The sequence below is a fragment of the Pagrus major genome, chromosome 19 (assembly GCF_040436345.1).
Source record: "Pagrus major chromosome 19, Pma_NU_1.0".
In the NCBI taxonomy this organism is placed as follows: Eukaryota; Metazoa; Chordata; class Actinopteri; order Spariformes; family Sparidae; genus Pagrus; species Pagrus major.
Window position 1 is genome coordinate 7,882,108 of NC_133233.1, and position 20,959 is coordinate 7,903,066.

The 20,959-nt window shown below is 40.7% G+C and overlaps 1 protein-coding gene across 1 annotated transcript in view; it reads left to right on the forward strand.

Annotated features, from left to right (window-relative positions):
* Positions 1 to 852: 852 nt before the first annotated feature.
* Positions 853 to 20,959, forward strand: part of LOC141014613 (E3 ubiquitin-protein ligase HECW1-like) — a 53,990-nt gene continuing 33,883 nt past the window's right edge. The window contains exons 1-6 of the mRNA XM_073488473.1: positions 853 to 879; positions 4,559 to 4,880; positions 7,237 to 7,344; positions 9,495 to 9,589; positions 18,959 to 19,034; positions 19,783 to 19,952. Coding sequence (XP_073344574.1) covers positions 853 to 879; positions 4,559 to 4,880; positions 7,237 to 7,344; positions 9,495 to 9,589; positions 18,959 to 19,034; positions 19,783 to 19,952 — 798 coding nt within the window. The remainder of the gene's footprint in view (positions 880 to 4,558; positions 4,881 to 7,236; positions 7,345 to 9,494; positions 9,590 to 18,958; positions 19,035 to 19,782; positions 19,953 to 20,959) is intronic.

The following is a 20,959-nucleotide window of genomic DNA, read 5'->3' on the forward strand; positions in this document are numbered from 1 at the left end:
TTTAATGTCAGCACTTTAAACCTCTTGTGTATTTTGGGATGACAGACAGCAGCTGCGTTCTCTTTTTAATCTCTGATATTAGCAGTATTGGTGATCTACCAGGGCAGTTGTTGGGAAAACAATAACTGGATGAATGGACTGTATTTATTCTGCCACTATGATAGAATAAATACAGTGTTATGGACTACTTTCTTAAAAGGATGCAGTCTTGTACAGTAGTTGGGTATTTTGTTACTGCATGTCAGAGATCAGAGCACTGCTGTTTGCTCTGTGTTAAAGTTTAAAAGTATAAGATATACATCTTATTCTTAAAATATGATTCTAGCTACTTTGAATGAACTAAGAGTTAAGGTCCTCTGAAAAAGTGTAGTGTTGATGAATGCAGCCAGCATCATGTCTTTCTTCCAGAGGTGAATCACACTCACTGAAGGACATGACATCATATTCCTGCTAATATGTTCTTCCTTTGCAGGCATGTGACCATCCATAGATGCACATGAACACTGATGAAACATCATCAGCTCTGTTCTGATGTTCCGTGTGTTCATTGCTGTGTGTCTCTGTTCTCCATGTGTCTGTGTGGAGGTCACGCTGTCTTTGTCTCTCTGTGTCGGTCCATCGGTGCCTCCGCTCCTTCTCAATAATTCATCTTTTTATCTGACAAAGATGAAGTATGAAAGTCTGATGATGCTGTTTTTTTTGTTCCCCGTCTGACATGAGTGCACACGGATGCCATACTTGATTTCACCTGCTGCATTCACTGCCTCTGCTTTTTGTTTCTGGTTTGTAACCCACCGCCCTTCTCCTCCCACTTCCCTCAGGTTTTGGTCTGCTTTGGGTTGACTGGTCATTATGCTGATGCAGCTCTGTAGTATCAAGGTCAGTGCCCCCCCCACCCGCCATCACCATCATCCACCATGTTCTCCATTTGCCTGCTTATCAGTACCCATCAACCAGTTTATCTGCAGGAATATGGGATTTTGAAGGCTTGTGACGGTACAAATATATATTTATGGACAGTGTAGGCTTAATCAATGATGGTGCTGTCTTACATTAACATTCGTATCATCGTACAAATTACGCTGTGCGTGCAGAAAACCCTTGTTCGTCACTAACTGCACAAAGCGTTTCAGCTTTTAGACCAATGCGTCAAGGCTGGCTGAGCGGTGCCCTGCAGCTCCTTTCTAACTGGAGCATCCCCTGATCTGATCTGAGATCCCAGGATGGAAAACCCTCCATCACATTCGGACCTGCTGGTAATCACAGGGGCCATGCTCAACAGACACCGGACTCTTAGTGGATCAGGCTGCACCTTTAAACCACATTTACAGTTGCTGAGAGGTTCAGAAATGTTCCTATGATGAACCAACCAAGAAACTGAACCTTTTTATACATCATACTGTAAGAACTGAACCACTCTATAGTTCTGTGCTGTTATGGTGGATACTTTTGTGTTCAGGTTATTCTGCAATTCTGTCCTCCCAAATTCGGAAAATGAAAACAACAGAAATGCCAGGTGCCAAATCAGGTGATTCTGTTGAAGCGATTCTGGTCTGGTCGTTCTCGTACGTTCTCGTAGGCTAACCCTGAAGTTAGCATCACCCTGGTTTACTTGACTAAAGCCTATAGGATCTTTCAATTGGATTTTGGATTATTGCAGAAAATAAATTCTGTGTATGATACTTACATGTTTTGTTCAGCCAGATTATCTTCACAGATGAACACCACTTTCACGATTTTTGAAGTGTAAATGAAATTGCCAGAAGTCAAAAGCTAATGCAAATGCATCATAGTCACATGATTTTAACATCCGCCTTTAAAGACGGTTAATGTCCTCAGCAGCTAATGTAGTCTCATTTAGCACATGTTAGCAACCAACTTTTTAAAGACACAGAAATGCTTAGAATTACAGGAGTGTTTGAGGCATTTAACCAAAAAACCCGTTGACTTTGAGATGAGGTGCAAAAATATTTTCTTATTTCCGAATTAGGGTTCAACCAATTTTTAATGTATCTATATCACACAGAAGTAAACAAAAGCAGGCGTCTATATCTGCTGAAATGATTGTTTTAGCCATAGCTAGCCAGTTAACACTAACTCAGTGTGTTAGCTTAAAACTCAGACTTCAGATAGCCTTTAAATATTTACATGAGACTCTTTTCTAAGTGCTGTATCGTAACATGTTACAGGAGACTAATTTGAGCACATAACTACACGAAAGGTTCTCAAATATGCATATGATGTCTATGATGTGATGGTAAAAGGCTGAAGGCACATGTTCTGTAGGTTTGAGGAGGAGGACAAATTTAATGCTGTCCTTGGTAACAGGTTTGGCTGTGAAGTGTAATCCAGTCCTGAACCAGGATTTAACCTCTAATCCCTAAATATCATGTAGCTAGCTAAATATAAGTAATTATTCTCTTTGGCTTTTGCAATAACACAAGGCAAAGTCTCCTGTCTTTATGTGGTCCTGTAAATGTCTAGTTAGCTTGCTAACGTTAGTGCAGACAAGCATGCAATTAAATTCATTTCTTGCACTTTCACTCTTCTATTTTGGGTTTTGGAAATAAAAAAAAACAACACCCTTCAAGTCATTCAGTTTCTGTCTGACAACAGCCCCGTGCACAGCTGCAGTATGTGGACAGTCCAAACCCTCGACAGACCTTCCTGCTGGGTTGCTGTTGCTAAGCTTTGACTGGACAACCACTGTTCAGAGGATAGTTTCCGATCAGTTTCAACCCTGTGTGGAAAAGGCAAACTGGAAACCAAGAGAGACAGTTACAATACAAATACACTGAAAAATACTGAAAAAGTTCAAATGATGTTTAATATACTGACATTTTGTGGGATTCTTACCTTGGAGCTAATCTGTCAAATGTTGTAGTATTTTGTTGAATAAATTAGGATATGCACTATTAAGTACGTGAACCAGTCAATTCAGATGTCCTGCACAATTTAAAAAGTCTATCAGACTGTAATGTTAAAGGATCGATACAGCAGAGGTACATTTACTACATTAGGTAACATTATTGTTTCTCAGTGCAACAAAAGAGAAACATTCAAAACTAACAAATTAACGATAATGAACAACTGGATCATGTAGATTTATGTTTCATTCCTCCCTCATACTTATCATCCATTCCACTTGTGTGACTCTACGAACAGGCCTGGACTAGTTTTCTTTAAAGCAAACAAACTTTTGGATGTTGTAAAGTGTGATGTACTAACGGTTTTTGAAATCTCCATCTTCTCCCTCAATATGAAGAGTCACGTCAGTACCTCTCATCACCACCACGTATCTAAACTACATTAACGATGGTCCTCTACCCATTTCATATCTTTTGTGTGCATTGGTCCAAAAGATGTGTTGATGCATGTTTGTTCCCTGTGTGTTTGTACGATCAGAGTGATTGTCCAAAAGATTTCTCTGCCAGTTGGTGCGAATGCTCTCTTTGCTGTCTCTAATTTTAGAAATGATATTTTTTTCCATCCTTAGAATGAGTTGTTCACGTAGCTACATCTCCATTTGATGTTGTTATTATGCTTTTCAAACCTTTTACCCTCAAAGCATCAAATACCAGCAGCAGTGTCATTGTGAGTGTCTGGAAATGATACCGCACTCAGATAATAGACCTTTCCATCGAAAAACAAGTACACAATGACAGTGATCTCCTGGTGGATCAGCGCAGGGTATCAGATTGATGGAAGTATATCCCTTTAAACATTTATCACTTATAAAAAGAACTGTTACAGACGTCAAAGTAGAACCTCATGGTGACATATTTCCAGCGCATAAAAGATGAATTTAATTTTCAAATATTGTAAATATCAGCAGTGAATTTAAGAGACAAGAAGCAGACTTTATAGGTCCAGCAACAGTATGTAACCTGAATAGGCTGGAAGGATGAAAAGATGTCAACTATTACCAGCATGTCAGCTACTGATATCATGAACCATCATGACAGACCTTCTCCTGCAATACATCAGCCTCCAGACAAACCAGACAAACTAATATCTACTTCCAGCTGCTGACACAAATCTGAGGAGAAAACAAACTCCTCCAAGGACGTCATGTTTTCACCCGTGTGCTGGTTGGTTGGTTTGTCAGCAGGATTACATAAAACCTACCAAACAGATTTCCACAAAACTTGGATGGAGGATGGGTCTCGGCCCAGAATAGACCACATTAACTTTTGGTGCAGATCCAGATTAAGTGGATCAGTGATTTTTATTTTATTTTAAAAATGTATAATTATTACTAAATATTAAGGATAATCCATAAATACTGAATGTTAAAATCAAGTTCTTACTTGACAAAGGATGCAGTGATGTGATCGTCCCAGGGTACATCATATATTTCCCACTGGATTTTCTCAGGAAAAGGAAAATAACGGTTGCAGCGTACAGTGACACCAGTGTGTGGACATGCAATGTACTAACTCTCAATGTACTTACTCTTTAACCTATAATGGGCTGACATTGAGCCGAAAAAATGTGGTCAGAACAAAATTTAACTCTTTTTTGGTCTAAAAGCTTTTTGCCGTGTATTGTGTTGTAGAACTTGTACCAGAATCGGTTCCTGGGCCTGGCGGCCATGGCCTCCCCGACACGCAGCAGCCACACCCGCCAGCGCTGTAAGGACGCGGTTCGTCACAGCTACGGCCCAGAGAGCTACGCTGTGAATGGTCTGAACCAGGAGGCCTTCATGCTGGGGCTGTCACGGTCTACCAGCGACACCGATCTGGTGTCCCCAGATGCCCGCTCCACCCTCACCATCAGCTCCTCCCACTACACCATCGGCCAGTCTGAAGACCTGGTGATCACATGGGACATCAAGGAGGAAGTGGATGCTGGAGACTGGATCGGAATGTATCTCATTGGTAAGTGACAATTAAACATGTTCTGCTTGTTTCTTTTGAACGATTCAGATTGTATTTAGACACAGTTTGTTCCACTTTGCAATGAGCTGACACTTGAGTTTGTAACAGAGTAAAAGAGTGTTGAGAACATGACATTACAACGTTTTATGTATGATTTACCTTCAATGTTTGAGGTAATGATTTATTTTATATAGAGTGGTTGAAATGACCATCTAACAGATTTACAAAGAGTCTTTATTCTGTAACATCTTTAGACTTTTTTGTATCCTCGCTGGAGCGCTAAAAATGGTCTTCTTAGCACAAAAACCAAGACATCATCCCTCACTGGCTCCCCTCACTGCTGGCATCCTGCAGCAGTGTCAGTTGTGGTCACCACATGGGCAGACAATGTGTTTTAATTTATCTGGAAACTACAATTAACACTAAACAACTTCTCTGCACGGCCAGAAGCTTAAGCACACACACTGTAGATCAATCTACTGACTGAAGGAGGGTGCACACACCGAACAGAATCACTGCTAACAAAGTGGCTCCGCTAATTCAGTTACAAACACGTTTAATTTCCTATAACTTCTCCACAATAAAAGCCCCTGTTATGTAGTCATTTAAAACTTTTATTATGAAGCAGCATTACAGTAAACTTTGTGTTTTCAGCAGCAGTAACTAAACATGACTCCTGACACAGCTGAAAGTGAACACGATGAAACAGTAAAACACAGCAGCTGTTTGAAAGAACAAACAGGACGAGAGAAACAAAAGAGATTCAGTTAGAAGCTACAAAAGTACTGAGAGCTGAACACACTGACTTTTAAAAACCTCTTTCTCTCAGACATGAGTTGAGTGTCGATTTTAGGGGGAAACGGGAGCTCGTTACATGTTGGCTGCAGTCGTGAGACGTCACCGCAGCCCGCTTGGAGGCGGGGCTCGGTTCAGCTCAGCGCAGTAAACCTGGTGATGGAAAAGCAAATCAGGCACAAGTTTACTCAAACAAGATGACCGTGTTGTCAACCAAACTGACAAAAAAAACACCCACTCCAGCCTCAGTCTGTTCACCCTGCTGCCATCTGGTGAAAGATACAGAAGTATCTGCTGCCAGACTACAGAGCAGCTTCATTTCTCAGGCTGTGAGACTCCTCATCAACACTTTTTACAATCTCACAACAATTTCTTGTGTAGCATAAAGGGACTACAACTTATATTTAGTTGCACAATTAAATGGACCCTGAACCTTGAAAAAGAGAGAAAGGCAACAACAAGGCAGTAACAAGAAAAAAACTAAATATGTTGCAACTCAGTTTAGCTGCAAAATGTAAAATCATTTCCAATAATGTTAAACAAGCTCACTAAAGTATCTCTATCACTAAATATCACCAAGTATTGGACCTTTTGACAGCAGCCAGGATGGGATATTCGACCATCCACTTCAAGTGTAGACAGCTGACTTCATTTTTTGTCCAAAATTGTCAGAGAGTCAGATCATTGATGACGAGGTGATTAATCTGATCCTCCTCATGCTGAACTGATGATTACCTGATGTGGTCAAATTTATACCTTATTTCCTGTATTCAGTCAGTGGTCAATAGTGAATTTAACACAGCTTGTTATAGAGGATCAGACGGAAGCAGATCTCTCTGATTAGGGTCACTGACACGAAACAGACCTGTCAGCTAACATCAATTCAGTGGACACCAGCAAAATGTGTCCAGCTGCTGATGCTTATTGAATCCTGTTGTTTGACTGACAGCTGTGTGCTTCTGCGGAACTTTTTCCTCACACCCAACTGACTGTGACTGACTGCACCACTCACTCTATTTATCCCCACTTTTAAAAATCCAGAGGGTTTTATATATTTATTTATTCATTTTGTGACGTCACTATGCGGTGCTCTGATTAGGTACGGCAATGTAAACATTTTATGTCATTGTTATTGTCAGATCCTGACTCGATCCATCTCAGAGTAGATTGTGTGTTGCGGCTCAGATTTTTTTTCTCTCTGGGAGTTCATGTGATCAGACCACCTCTACATGACTGATGTTGTTCCATTGTTGAAACTGCTCCACAGCAGAGCCAGCAACATCGTGACATTCACCGTCACACATTGTATTTCTGCTGCACAGTCATAATATAAATACCTCAACACCTTGCAGTATTGGAAATATTGATATATGACACTTTTTTTTTATCACATAAAGATTTATACTGATACAATTTTGACATGGCGCACCTGTAGATCATTGATGTTTCTACATGGAGAGTAAACTGCAGTTGTTTGTTTCTCTAATGTAAACTGTAACTAGAAGCATTGTGGAGGGTTGGAGTATTAGTGTGGTTTCATCAGGCTAGTCTCTCCTCCCAGATGAGGCTTTGTCTGAGAACTTTCTGGACTATAAGAACCGAGGCATCAACGGCTCTCACAAAGGACAGATCGTCTGGAAAGTCGACTGCAGCTCCCACTTCAGTGACTGTAAGTAACAACAACTCTTGTGTCCGAAACTGTTACAGTTCTTCAGTAAGGTTGAAGCAGTGATATACAGCCTGTCACATCAGTGTTTGCATATTCATAAGCCATTAAAACTAAACTGCCTGTGCCATACTCTTATAAATTACAGTGTAATTGTCTTCAGAAATATGGAGACACTCACTCACTCTGCTTAAAGGTGCTGTACAGTAAATGTAATGATGAAATAAAACATCTCTGGTCTCTGTGTGGAGCAGCTCAGTGGCACAGAGCTGCGAAAAAACAGTAAAGGCATGTAAGAAACAGCACTAAAATAACGGGGAAAAAGCAGTTTCATATTCACACTCACATGTTACAAACAAGAGAAGTAAACATGAAATTGTCTCTGTTTAAAGGGGCAATACGTCATACAAACATTTAGAAATAACAGTGTTGACTTTCTGCCAAAGACGTCTATGTATTGTGTTACAGAGATGTCTACAGAAGTTAGCATGCTAACCGGCTAGCCCCAGCCCAGATGTAAAACAAAAATAAACTCAAGAAAATGTCAAGAAAAGAAATATTTTTATATTGTCCATACTAAACAGAAAAATACACCGTCCGAACTCAAGTTATTTAAGAGCTCAATCGCCTCGTTAACTCATCATAAAACACACTTCATTCAAACTGGATATAAACTGAATCAAAGTCAGGAACAGGACAGGAAGAAGGCGGCTGCGTTTAGGGACACACGCAGCTGTATGTATGAGTGAGAGAGACATGGCACGTGGCAAGTGAAACAGAACACATTCATCGGTGGAAAGCCATCCTCCAGCCTCTATATATCAGAAGCTTTAGACTTTATAAGACCAGAACTGTGATGTTAAACTCTTCCAAGTATTCATTCTTCCCTCAAACAACTAAACTATTGATATGATATAATATAATACAAATGCCTCTCCCTGTTCATATGCATGAGATCAGATTGAAACAACATTCAAATGAGTTCAGTTTAAGGCCCTCCAGTAGACAGAAGTTTTCTTTCCTTTCCGAACCAAAGTGCTGTTGTTGTCTGAACATAACCGCAGACGGAATTTGACAACTCTGGACCGCCCACCATTCACCTGACCACTTTAGTGCAGTTCATAAATGTACAGTAGAGCTTTATTCACTCCCAACATAGTCCAAGTAATAAGTGCAGGTAATTTAGACGAGACAGGGTTGCCCGGTGCTGAAGCTGTTACGATTATTATCTTTAATGACCAGAAGCAGTGAACCAAACTGCAGTTATGACTCGCACAAACTGTTCTCACTGTTGTACATTTAATTTATTTCACTTTGTCATCAGCAGGTAATAGGATCCCTGTTCTCATTTAAAGGGTACTTAAACTAAAGACTTTAATTGTTTTCATCATGTGAGTGTTAACAAAACATTTAAGGCTGTTCAAACAGAAGTGACAATATTTTTGCCCCTTTCTCTTTTAGACTCCAGGCACACTTGTGTTCATTCAGTCAATTAGGTGCAGTGCTGCTGTGTGTTCCCCCTCTTCTGGCCAAACATGCAGGAAAACATGGAGCTTTCGGATGACCTTAATCTCCTCGTGACCCCCAAGCCTTCTGCTTTTTTATCTCTACTTTCCCTATTCACCAAAAGACCCAGAAATTATAATTTTTTAATTTAGGTGCACCAGTACATAATTAATAATACATTTTAATTAAATTTATAACAGGAATAAAGGTCCAGATAAATGTTTTGTCTACATTTAAATCACAGCTCAGGCAATAACAAATTTCGACAACCTAATTTTTTCTGGAACCAACTGTTCCATTCAGGTCAAACAGAGTCAAGGTGTTGTTATTGTGCATGTTGGCTCACTACAAAAGTCTCCGATACACTAAATGGAACGGAGCCTTCATTAATTGTCATTGATTAAACCTGTGTTTACCTTCTATTTCATGTCAATATGGCTGCTGTCTATTCCATGGGATAACAAGCAGGAAGTCACTGCTGCAAAACCATTCTGAATGTAAATAAATGTGACGTAAAATAAGAGTTAAACAAAAAAAAAAACTTTCAGTATCTTGTTGGGAAATAAAATCAACACCATCAATCATGGAGGTGAAAGTAAAGTAAGTCTTTGATTTTCTCTCTCTCTCTCTCTCTCTCTCTCTCTCAGCTGAGACACAGGTCTGCTTCAGGTACTATCACGGTGTCACCGGAGCACTGAGGGCGACCACACCCAGCGTGACCATCAAGAAGGGCTCTGCACCGGTGAGTGTCACCACACCTCACAGCTTTATGTCGACATATGCACCTCTCTGGCATTTTTGGGCTTCATTGGGCACTCCTTCGTGGTGAGGATACTTTGTCATTTGTAATAGCTATTTTTCAAGTAGGTATGCTGCAGCTACACCTCTGATGAGAAGACACAGAGTACCTCTCAGTAGGAGTTGCAAATAGTTATACAGTTGGAATTGGTAGAAAAAGACTCTCTGCTCTCTGAGGGAGCTTTCAAAGAATCTGAGCAGCGAGGAGGATTGAGCCGAGAGCTAATCCCTGAGGATACAGTGTCAGATACAAAAATTCACATGAACACAGAGCTCAGAAAGATAACAATGCTCCAGCTTCAGTCACAGAAAGAGGAGGTGGGGATGGTGAAGAGGAGAGGGAGCAATCAGTGTTGGCATTAGAGAATCAGCACAGTAATAATGAGCTGACAGGTTGTAAAGGCTGCCTATAACACTTACATGAATGTGATTGGATGATACTGGTCAGCTGGTAGCCGAATTTATGATGCATCAATAAGATAATGACATTGTGACTGCTGATGCTGGTGAGTTGAGGTGAGCGTGACTTCAGTGATCTGCCCCAGCTAACACATCACTCCAGTCCTACACACACACCACACACCCCAAACCCAGAGAATCAGCTGTGACATCGATGCAGCACAAATGGGTCTTGGTCTTCCACTGGTCCATAAACCTCTGACAAAAACAGTCTTGTTACATTCCCAAAGGTCCACTCGATCTAGTCCGGTAAAACACAATGTTACATCCATAAACAGTGAAGAACTGCGATCGTGTATGTTGATATCTGTCCGAATCTGCCAGTATTTTGCTTTGTCACCCTGTGTATCCATTGAGTTTCAGCCATATTTCTGGCTGAGTAGAAAGGAGAGCAGCTCTCTCTTCCTGAGCCACTCACAATCCAGTCACTGGATGATTGACACATTGCGTAACCATTGAAATTTCAAAAACAGCAATATATAATTCTATTGGGTTGTCTAAGGCCTTAACTCTGACTACTTTATATGCACAAAGTTTGTGTAAAGCGGGTAATTAAAGAATGCCAATGTGTTTTAGCTTCTGTTACTCTCAAGCATGGGTATTTATTTGGGGTCACAAAATTGCCTTTGTTGCCAGGACCATGCATATTTCCTTAGATAAACATGTGTAAAGTGTTCATTGATATTGTTATCAAATTAGAACTTGGACCCTGTAAGGCTATATAATGTGGTCCCATCATGTTTTTCAGTTAATAGGTCATCTTCAGTCATATTTTTGCATAAAAAAGACAAGAATAAAACCCTTTTATTTCTGTGTTCAAACTTCTATAGCTCAGTGCCAGACTTCAGAGTGTAACGTTTCAAAAGCCCAAAGCTGCGCCGGTGCTCCAAATTCAAGAACAGCTTTCAATTTGCTTTGGGTATAACTGGCATCAGCGTTTTAGGATAATTTAACATATATTTCCAGGAATGGGTAACTACTAGGGGTGTGACGATACAGAACGAGAAGAGATGAGACGAGATTTTAACAAAATGCAAAACAATGCAGGTCCTTTGTGAAATGTTTTAACTAGTAATCATCTTGTAATGAATGTCACTTCAGTTCTACTTTCTGACTGAGTATGAATTATCATATGCAGTAAAAGACACAAACAATATGTAAGCACTGTAAAAGGTTTTGCTACAAACTCAGCTGACTGGCTTCTCCTGTATGATTTCTCATGAGTCTCTTCAGACCTGTAACTGCATGAACTATGTGTGAGCTTCTAACTGCTAATTGAAGCTGTTTGTGACCTTCTAACTGAACTCCTTTCCACAAATTGAAAGGAAAAACTAAAAACAGTATAAAACACAAAAATACTACGACTCTCTCAAACAGTGCAAACAGAGACTGACCAAATTTCTCTTCAAGCATGACACAGAGCTGAGAGCTGGCTACAACTACAAGATATTCTAGGCTATTACGTGTATTGTCAGTCACAATAACGATGCCATGGTTTGGCCTTGTAAGCTCTCGGTCAGTGACAGCTGCTTGTAAAACTTTGGCTCTGTTTGCCCCTGTGTGGGATTCAAAAAGTGGGCGAGTCTACCATTTCCCAGGCATTTGTCAGTGTTGTCTGGCGCGGTTGATTTTAGTAGAGAGCTGTGGTGGTTGTGTAGGTGTCTTTGCACAGTGCTCGTGTTAGCCACAGTGTACGGCACTATTTCGTGTTTGTATGCTTTTGACTTGGGTACCCAGAATGCTGCCACACGTGCTCTCCACCTCGACGAGAAATATCATGTTTTAATATTTGTCACACCCCTAGTAACTATAGTATTACAGTTACATCACACAGATGTAAATGTTTTCTCACTTGTCAAGAAACATGAAGGTTGCCATCAGTTAATTTTGAATTGACCTTTAGGGCTTTGGCTGAACTGTACCTCGATAATTAGAGTCGATGTGTGGAGACAGTAAGCACCACCACAAGTGACATTAAGAACCTTTTACATGAAATTAAAATTGTGGCTGCTGACGTTGATCACTATTGAGGTCAGGAATTCCCACAGGTAATGTGATGTACTGTAGTAGTGTTCATGCAGTGCCTGTCAATAAAAATTGCACCTCTGATAATTTGACATATAACATACAACCCATAATAACCAAAAAATAAGATAAAATCAAATTGCAGCTTTGACAGCCTGTTGACACTGATGTTTTCTGTTCTATTTTTAAAAACCTTTAGCTTTTTTTACCTACCTTTAGCGAGTGTTTAATCCTCAAGAGAAAACAAGATATAACAATGTAGCTTTTGGTCATGTTGAGTGCAGCATAAAACAATCTGGAACACTTAAAGGGTAACTCCACCAATTTTACACATTAAAGTGTGTTTACAGGTGTTGGGGATTACTGCTGCATATGTGAAAAGCCTTTAGTGGCTCCAGAGGAAGCTGCATGTAATCTGATAAACTGCCTCCAGTGATGCCACTCAGTGTCTCAGTTGCATTGTGGGTAATGTAGGCTTCAGGTTTTTAAAAGGAAGAAGGCTGTGTCGTTTGTTTTTGTGCAATCATAGAACAGCGGACTGCTTTTCAAAGCCTGGTGCCTACATTACCCACAATGCAACTTAGCCACTGAGTGACATCAGACATAAGGAAACATTACATGCAGCTTCCTCTGAAGGCATACAGACTACTTTTTATTATTTTAAAAATGATTTATATTATTTTTTAGCAGTATGTGTTTGGGGTGTCCGTCAGTCCATCTGGGCCATTCTCGTGAATGCGATATCTCAAGAACGCTTTGAGGGATTTTAAGGATTTTTAAGGTCTGCTCGTATTTTAGACATTTCTATGCAGAAATGTTCCATATTAGATCTTTAAATGTATCAGAGGTATACCCTGGTGGCTTGTGCCTGGCCTTGAGGCTGTGTGTCCAGTGTCATCTGACTCTTTCATAACTCTGATGTCCAAACCAGTCAAACCCAAACCTCTGTCCGTAACCCTCCCATGCTGGCCATTCGGTAAGCAGGGTTCCCAGTGCGTTCACATGAACAATTACGATGTGGAACTCTTGAGATGAAAATGTTTTTGAGCAGAGTTACATATCAGCATATCAGTGTTGTCATTGCCCTTCTGAAGCCTCTTTCAGTCAGACAGTTATGAGGAGGGTGTCCAGCTGAGCGATTGTATTTCAGTGTTTGCCTTCCCATTCTGCTGCTGTGGGCCCCTGGAAATGCTGATGGGCCCAGAACTTGATCTGTACTTGCTTCCTGAGGACAAAGGAATAAAAATAACTGGCATTAGGAAGGGAGAGAGGGAGGAGTAGAGATAGCAGAAGAGAGTCCACTCCAGGTAAGTCATTCAGGTTTATGGATGTGAGGGGTGGAGAGCATCAGGTCAAACTGCGGGAGGCAGACCCAACAAAGAGAGATCGAAGGAGACTAACGGAGATGGACAGACAGGAACGCAGTACAGGGAGATTTGTCTACTTCGCCTGCTGTTTTCTGTAGCTCAGACGCTGCAGACAGAGAAGACACAGCGTTTTTGTTTGTGTGTGATGGACGGCATGTGTTTCCAGCTTGGACTGTTGTCTCCCAGTCATCCTGAGAGAAGGAGCGGCAGGAGGACGAGGCTCAGCTGGATAGCCTGGGTAAATGTAGATATTCATTCAGTCATCGCCTTTCTCTCTCCTTACACACTCGTGTAATAACTCGTTCAGCCATCTGTGTTTTCTGTTGTTTTCCAGCAGACAGACGGATTGAATAGGTAATCAGGTTTACACTGAATCTGTTGACTGGTGACGTCTCAACTTGCCACATGATTAAACACATTGTTGATAATTGCTTTGAAAATATAATGTTACCTTTATGACAAACTGGTGCATTATTTGGTAGTATCTACTTAACTTGATCATTCTGATAGATCTCCTTGCAAATATAGATGAATTGATAAAAAGACCAGATTAAACAATAAATGAGCAGTTCAACTTCATGCCAAATTTCTAGCTGTGTCTCTACTAGAGTGAGGTGAGAATGTCCATATCAGTCATTGTGTGTTAAATACAGAGCGGGAGTCAGCAGGTGCAGTGACTGAACTGGTCATGAATGAGGTTCCCAGGTTTGGCTTTTACAGAGAACTTGGGGTCATTAAATGTCAGGCAATAGAGACTGACATGTTGTGCAGAGTGCTGGACTGATAGATAAACTGCTGCTTACCATCACCTTCATAGATAAATAATGGTAAATAGTAAATGGCAGTACATTTCATTGTGAACTTGAGATCACTTAAATGTTTGGTGAAATCAAATGGTAAAAACTCAACAGTAGAACTCACGGCTATGTTTAATAGTGAAAGTAAGAGCATTTTAACACACGTCAAGAAAAGTCAAGGGATTGGGACTAAACAGCTGTGTAGCCTGAAGAAAACCACTTATCAGTGAGGCTAATCAGAGAAAAAGGCTTTAGTTTGCTCTTGAGCATAAAGATTGGACTCTGGAGCGATGGAAAAAAGTCATGTGGTCTGATGAGTCCAGTTTACACTGTTCCAGAGTGATGGGCTCAGCAGGGTAAGGAGAGAAGCAGGTGAAGTGATGGACCCATAATGCCTAGTGCCTACCGTACAAGCCTGTGGGGCAGTGTTATGATCTGGGGTTGATTCAGTTGGTCAGGTCTAGGTTCTGCAACGTTATTTGCCCAAAAAGGGCAGCTGACTACCTGAATATACTGAATGACCAGGTTTTTCCATCAATGGATTTTTCTGCTCTGATGGCACGGACATATTTCAAGACAGGGCTCAAACTGTGAAAGAGTGGTTCAGGGATCATGAGGCGTCATTTTCACACATGGATTGGCCACCACAGAGTCCAGACCTTAACCCCATTGAGATTCTTTGGGATGTGTTGGGGAAGACTTTCCGCAGTGACCCAACTCTCCCATCATCAATACATAATCTTGGTGAAAAATGAATGCAACTCTGGATGGAAATAAATGTTGTGACGTTGCATAAGTTTATCAAAATGATGCCACGGCGAATGTGTACCGTAATCAAAACTAAAGGCGGTCCAACCAAATATGTGTGAGTGTGTGATTTGTACCGAGCAGTGTATTTTGTTTTCATTTAAGCAAAAAAACTCATGTTTAGGTCGATATCCATAAGATTATTGATAATTTTGCATTTTTGTGTTTTAAAAAGAAGTTCCTAACCTGTAGTTTATACACACCTGAGCAAAGGTGGATGATTGATAATCCATGGCTCTAATAAGATTTGTTGTGTTAAAACCTTTTTTTTTCTTGTCTCTGAACCCTCGCTGAACATGTGTAAATTGCCATCGTGTTGTCCTTGCCTAAAACAAGTGTGTAGATGCTGGGCTTGTCACAGCCCGTCCTCATCAGAAAAACAACCAATTATGTCGACTATACGAGCAGCTTATTACAACCCATAGTTATGTTCATTGATAGGCAGTGACCTCTAGTGGCTGTAGTAGTTATTATGGCAGCAAAAGAGGAAGTGAGGAGAAGTTGTATAAAGACCGCAAAGTTTCCAAAGGAAGGAAGTTAAGGTGGATGGTTGGGTAAAACAAACACAGGATCTCACCCAGGAGACCACTGTTGGTGTCCAGTGTGAAACCAGAAGTCAACAGTGAGTTCTTTTAACTTTGTAACATAATCAAGTTAATCCGGTACGTACATGTAATCATGTTAAGCTATGCCATGAGCACTGTAGTTATTTTAACCCAAAATGCATTCCTTATTAACCCTCTTCAAGTAGTTTCTTGCGTAAACCCAAACAAACTGCGCACATACGAAGAAGGGACAGCACGCCTGGCACTGTTACGCTGCAACCATCATGTTTTTTCAGGAACAGTGACAGATGCTGTTTTGGGAGTCACTGGCAATCACCCTGTTGACATTTAAGTATGAGGATGTGTTGCTTGTTAATTAAATGAAAGCAGTTTAGCTTCATATTATCTGTTCTATTTATAATTAATTAAAGCTGATGATACAAAGTTCCCATCATTAGCCCAATACATTTATCATCCCGACTCCTGTTCTCGTCATTCCCCTTCATGTGATGACTTTTGTTTCATGTGTTATCCTGTGGTGATGACTCAGAGGATTCATAAAATATGACTAGAAAGTAAATTCTAATGATAGTTTATTTAAGATTCTAGATGATAAATACTCCATGTCCCAGACTACCCCATGGTTATCTCCACTGACGTACAGCACCTGGTCCATGACTGCTGCTGACTGATGGATATTAAATTAAGACATTTGACAAAGCACCCCGACAGACCTCCTCTTAACACTGAGCTGAGTGTGACATAACCTCCTCTACGCTACCCTGTATCTCTGTCCACCACTCTAACTCAGTTAGATCACTCAGCCTCTCAGTCTTGAGAGGCACTGACATGTATTGAAATATCTTATACCCACTCACACAGAGGTGGAGGCCTCGGTGTATCTGACCTGTAATCAGATGTGGATCCACTTTGTACATGTAAGCTGTCTCTCTCAGGCTCGTCGTGGTGGGGGGTGGGGTGCTTTATTGTGTAAAATCCCTCTCCTCTTACATCATTTAAGATTCTTGCAAGCCTTGAAGGATGCTCATGAATTGTACATACAGTTCCTTCTATATTTTAAAAGTGTCTGTCTCTACTTCCTGCAGTAGGATTGGAAGATTATATAAAGTGTGTTGCAGATGCGTGAAGTTGTCATTTGGTTTATCTGTGAGATTAGAATCATTGAGGAGACCCACGCAGGCACTTTCCTCTCTGACGATACTCAGCAAGGCAGATTAGCATCTCATTAAAATGAATTGGTCCAAACATCTGTCACTTCCTTTATCCCTTTATCTTGTTGTTTCCACCACCAGATCATTTTTTTCTTCCCAGCCAGTTGCATAAGCATTCAGAGCTCATGTGGAGCGTTAGAAGGAAATACTGCAGCATTTCTGAAAACTGTGACACACTGCCTGTTTACATGTTCTTTTACTGGCTGCATTTAGCTGCCTGACTTCCTGTGTCATACTGCTTGACATCGGTAGTTAACAGAATTATCAATGGGTCCAAGATGATTCACTATGAAAATAAAAAAGACATCTAACTCTAAATCTTCTTTTCAATAGAAATGAAGGCCTGTGTCACATGTATCATTTTTGTCTAGTTTTAACCTGGGTGAGGATGTATCAATATGTACAACAACATTTAAACTATAAAATATCCTGCCTCAGTTACATATCTTTATTTGCAAAGACTGTCTCTTTGTATATATTCTGTACATATACAGTATATATTATATATAAATAAATCTGAATTCTTAATATCAGGATTTGCTCCGGTGCCAGGGTTAGGGTTAGGGTTAAATCCAGTCAATCCTGGTCGGCCTCTAATCTCCACCCACACAACATCATGTTTGTGTCCCAAACAAAGTTGTTTTTGTGGGTAAACCTAGCTAAACCATCAGCACAGCACTGTCACAACATCAAATTGAAGCTCAAGAAACATAATGTTGCATTATAAAGAAATGTAAACTTTCACTATATCTGTGGTTTGCAGAAATGTATATAACCAACATTTATTCTGGTGATTGGTTGCAACAGAGTATTTCATCAGAAGCCAGGCTAGATTCTGGTGATCTTTGGTATGAATACTAGCATTTTGTTTCATGACAAGATATCCACGAAGGTTCATTTGACTTTTTCTCTCACACCAGCAGGTGAATATTTCAGTTTATTGAATACTTTGATTTATGGCCGATCACCTGCATAATTAATATCATTCCTATCAGCCTCTGCTGTACTTTGTGTTCAGTGCTAATTAGCAAATGTTAGTATGCTGAACACAGATGGTTATGAACATGGACAACATTAGACCTGCTTAGTACCAGCATGTTAGCATTGTCACTGTTAGCATGTTAGCACACTGACATCTCACTCAAAGACAGCTGTGGTAATAGAGTGTTAAGGAGCTGTTAGCATGACTGGAGACTCTTGTTCCGGATAATTCAGGAAGAAAATTAAATGAGTTATCTGAAGCCACTTTCTTTAACACCATCCTAAGAACATGTATAAATATTCATTGACTTAAGACTGCTAAAGCTCCAAGAAAACACAAGGTCTTGTTTGCGTTGATAAGGTGTGTACTTATCACAGAGGTGAAAAGAAGTCCAGAGGGAAGAATCCATAATGTGCGAGACTGAGGATTATGACTGTAATAATTCAATGTTTATCCTCTAAGAGATTTGCCACCATGTCTGTTTTTTCTGCCTGGTCGTATGCGACTGGGTTCAGTATGTAAGGGACATCAAGCTAAATATTTCCACTGCATGGTGGAGCTGACACATGACAGCAGTATTTCCATCTCCCTCCACCCCACATGCTCCCCCTCTTCCGGGCTGCAGAATCAATGTCAGGATAATGAAGACAGCGTATTGATCGCAGGATGCTGTCAGGCTGACTGAAAGTGGAGCTTTAAAAAGGCTGTTGAAATGAGATTGGATGTTTTGTCCCTGACTCAAACATACATGTATATGAAATCATGTCTCAGTATCTCTAAGATCAGTCAACTGTCAGTGTTTTACCCTTTAATCAATCATAAATGTAGTCACAGTGTATTTAATTGACGTTTGTTTTTGCTGTTGAGTTTTCACTTGGATCTTTCTCTATTCTCTCTTGACTAGAAGTCTTTTATGTGTTGCTTGTATACCATTATTTGGCTGCAGTGACCCACTTTCCTCCTGGGCATCATTAAAGTTTCATCTTACAGCAACGGAAGGAAGACGGCGGTGTAGAAAAGAAGGAAGGACTGAGCGTGTTTTCATGTTTGTTTCATTTGAAGACAGTTCTTAACTCCTCGTGTCTGTCTGTGTCTGCAGGTCTTAAAGCCAGTGGTTAGTCCTGAAGTCAACCATGGACTGGGCAACAGGAGACTCATTAACTTTTCCCTGTCAGGTAAGAGCATCTGCCTTCTTCTTTCCATCCATCCCTGTGTTAGTTTGCTGCTACACTCAACACACTGTCCTCATCGGACCCGCCTAGTCCTAGTAGTAGTCTACTAGTCCTACAGCTCTCTCTGTCAATGTCTTTCCTTTTACTGTTGTCACTCTAAAAGCATGTAAATCCTGACACTGTGAGCCCCTCTGTCCCACTATAACCACTGTCACAGCTGGAGGATCCACCATTAGCCTGTTAGCATTTAGCCAGACTCAGCATGCACCACAACAACGTGGGTGTGTTTGATTTGTGTCACTTAGTGTGCTCGCCAGGTGGTGCATTAAATCAGTGATTCATTTAGGTAGATGCAACCTTTCTCTTACTATGTTGAGGTAATAATGCTAACCATCACATACCCCATGATGATGTAATTATTGAATTGCATGGGATGGTTCACACTCAACATGTATCTTCTGTCTCCTCTCTGGAGCTCAGCCCTCCTGCGGCTGCAGACACACCACCAGCTCCTCTGCTGCAGCTGCAGACTCTTCTGCACCATCCTCACAGTTTATCTGGACTTTTAATATGGAACTTGTTCTCTGTAACTGATGCAACTTCAAATGTAGCAACAAGTAAAAGTACAGAATGTTAGCCTTAAGTGACAAACGATATACTGAAATGTGTTGTTTTCACTTTTGAAGAGTTTGGACAAACATGTCTGTGTCCTTCCCTGCTCCTTCATTGCTTCCGTGTCCCCCTCTGTCAGACCTCCAGGCAGTTGGTTTGAAGAAGGGGATGTTCTTCAATCCCGACCCGTACCTGAAGCTCTCCATCCAGCCTGGAAAACACAGCATCTTCCCCTCGCTGCCTCACCACGGCCAGGAGAAACGCTCCGGAGTGGTCTGCAACACAGTCAACCCACAGTGGAGCACAGAGGTGCGTGCGTACAAACACATGTATTGACAGATTTCCATGCTACATTTAGACATATGAATGTTTCAGACTACATTTTCTGTATCTATACTGTTGCTGTGTGCAGTAAAATTGGGGTACAATAGGTCAACATGTGAGGGGAGGACAAGAAAGACGTCATGAAAATGTGTAGCTGTCTTTTGAAGGTCTATAAATGAAATTGAAATAACGTCACAGAATCTTTCCTTCCCACTTCTCAGCGGATGTCTTCTGAATGTTGGACAAAGAGGCTGAATTGACGTCTTTGGATATGTTATGCTCGGTGGGTTGTGCCGTCTGTGTTCGAGGCTTTGTCAAATGCCAACTCAAAGCCTCACAGACCTTTGCTGAAAGTCATCCGCTGTCAATGAGCATGAAGTGGAGAAAAGTTTCACATCACAAAGAACAATTTCCTCGGATAAAAAGTAAAGGTCAGGACTAGAAAATGGAAGGTAGAAATGTAGCGATAATATATAATAATATATATGTGTGTGCGCGTGTGTGCGTGCGTGTGTGTGTGTGTGTGTGTGTGTGTGTGTGTGTGTGTGTGTGTGCATGTGTGTGCGTGCATGTTCTCTATCTGTAGATAAGGATTGTCTCTGACTTTGAAAGGAGAAATTACACAGTGTTTTATTGGTAGTTTTAGTTTCTGTCCTTTTCACATCTACATTGTTTGACCCTGTTCAGTCACATTAGTTTACCTTTTATAAATGTCACTATGCAGGATACATATGTTTCATCATAGTTTTTGTTTTCAATGCTCGCCTTTCATTTCGTTTTTCTTCTTTTTCTAGTTTTTGACATAGTTTCCCCTGGTCCTGGTGCGTCGATGTGTGATTCCATGATGTGTCATGTGAGGGCAGTTGGAATAGATGTTTTCTGTTCATGGATGGAAAGCAAACAATGGTTCTTAACAATGTTGTCCAAGATAAATTGTCTCAATATTGGATTTAAAGCATTTTTGAAAGAGACAGAAGGCCGTAACATTCTGT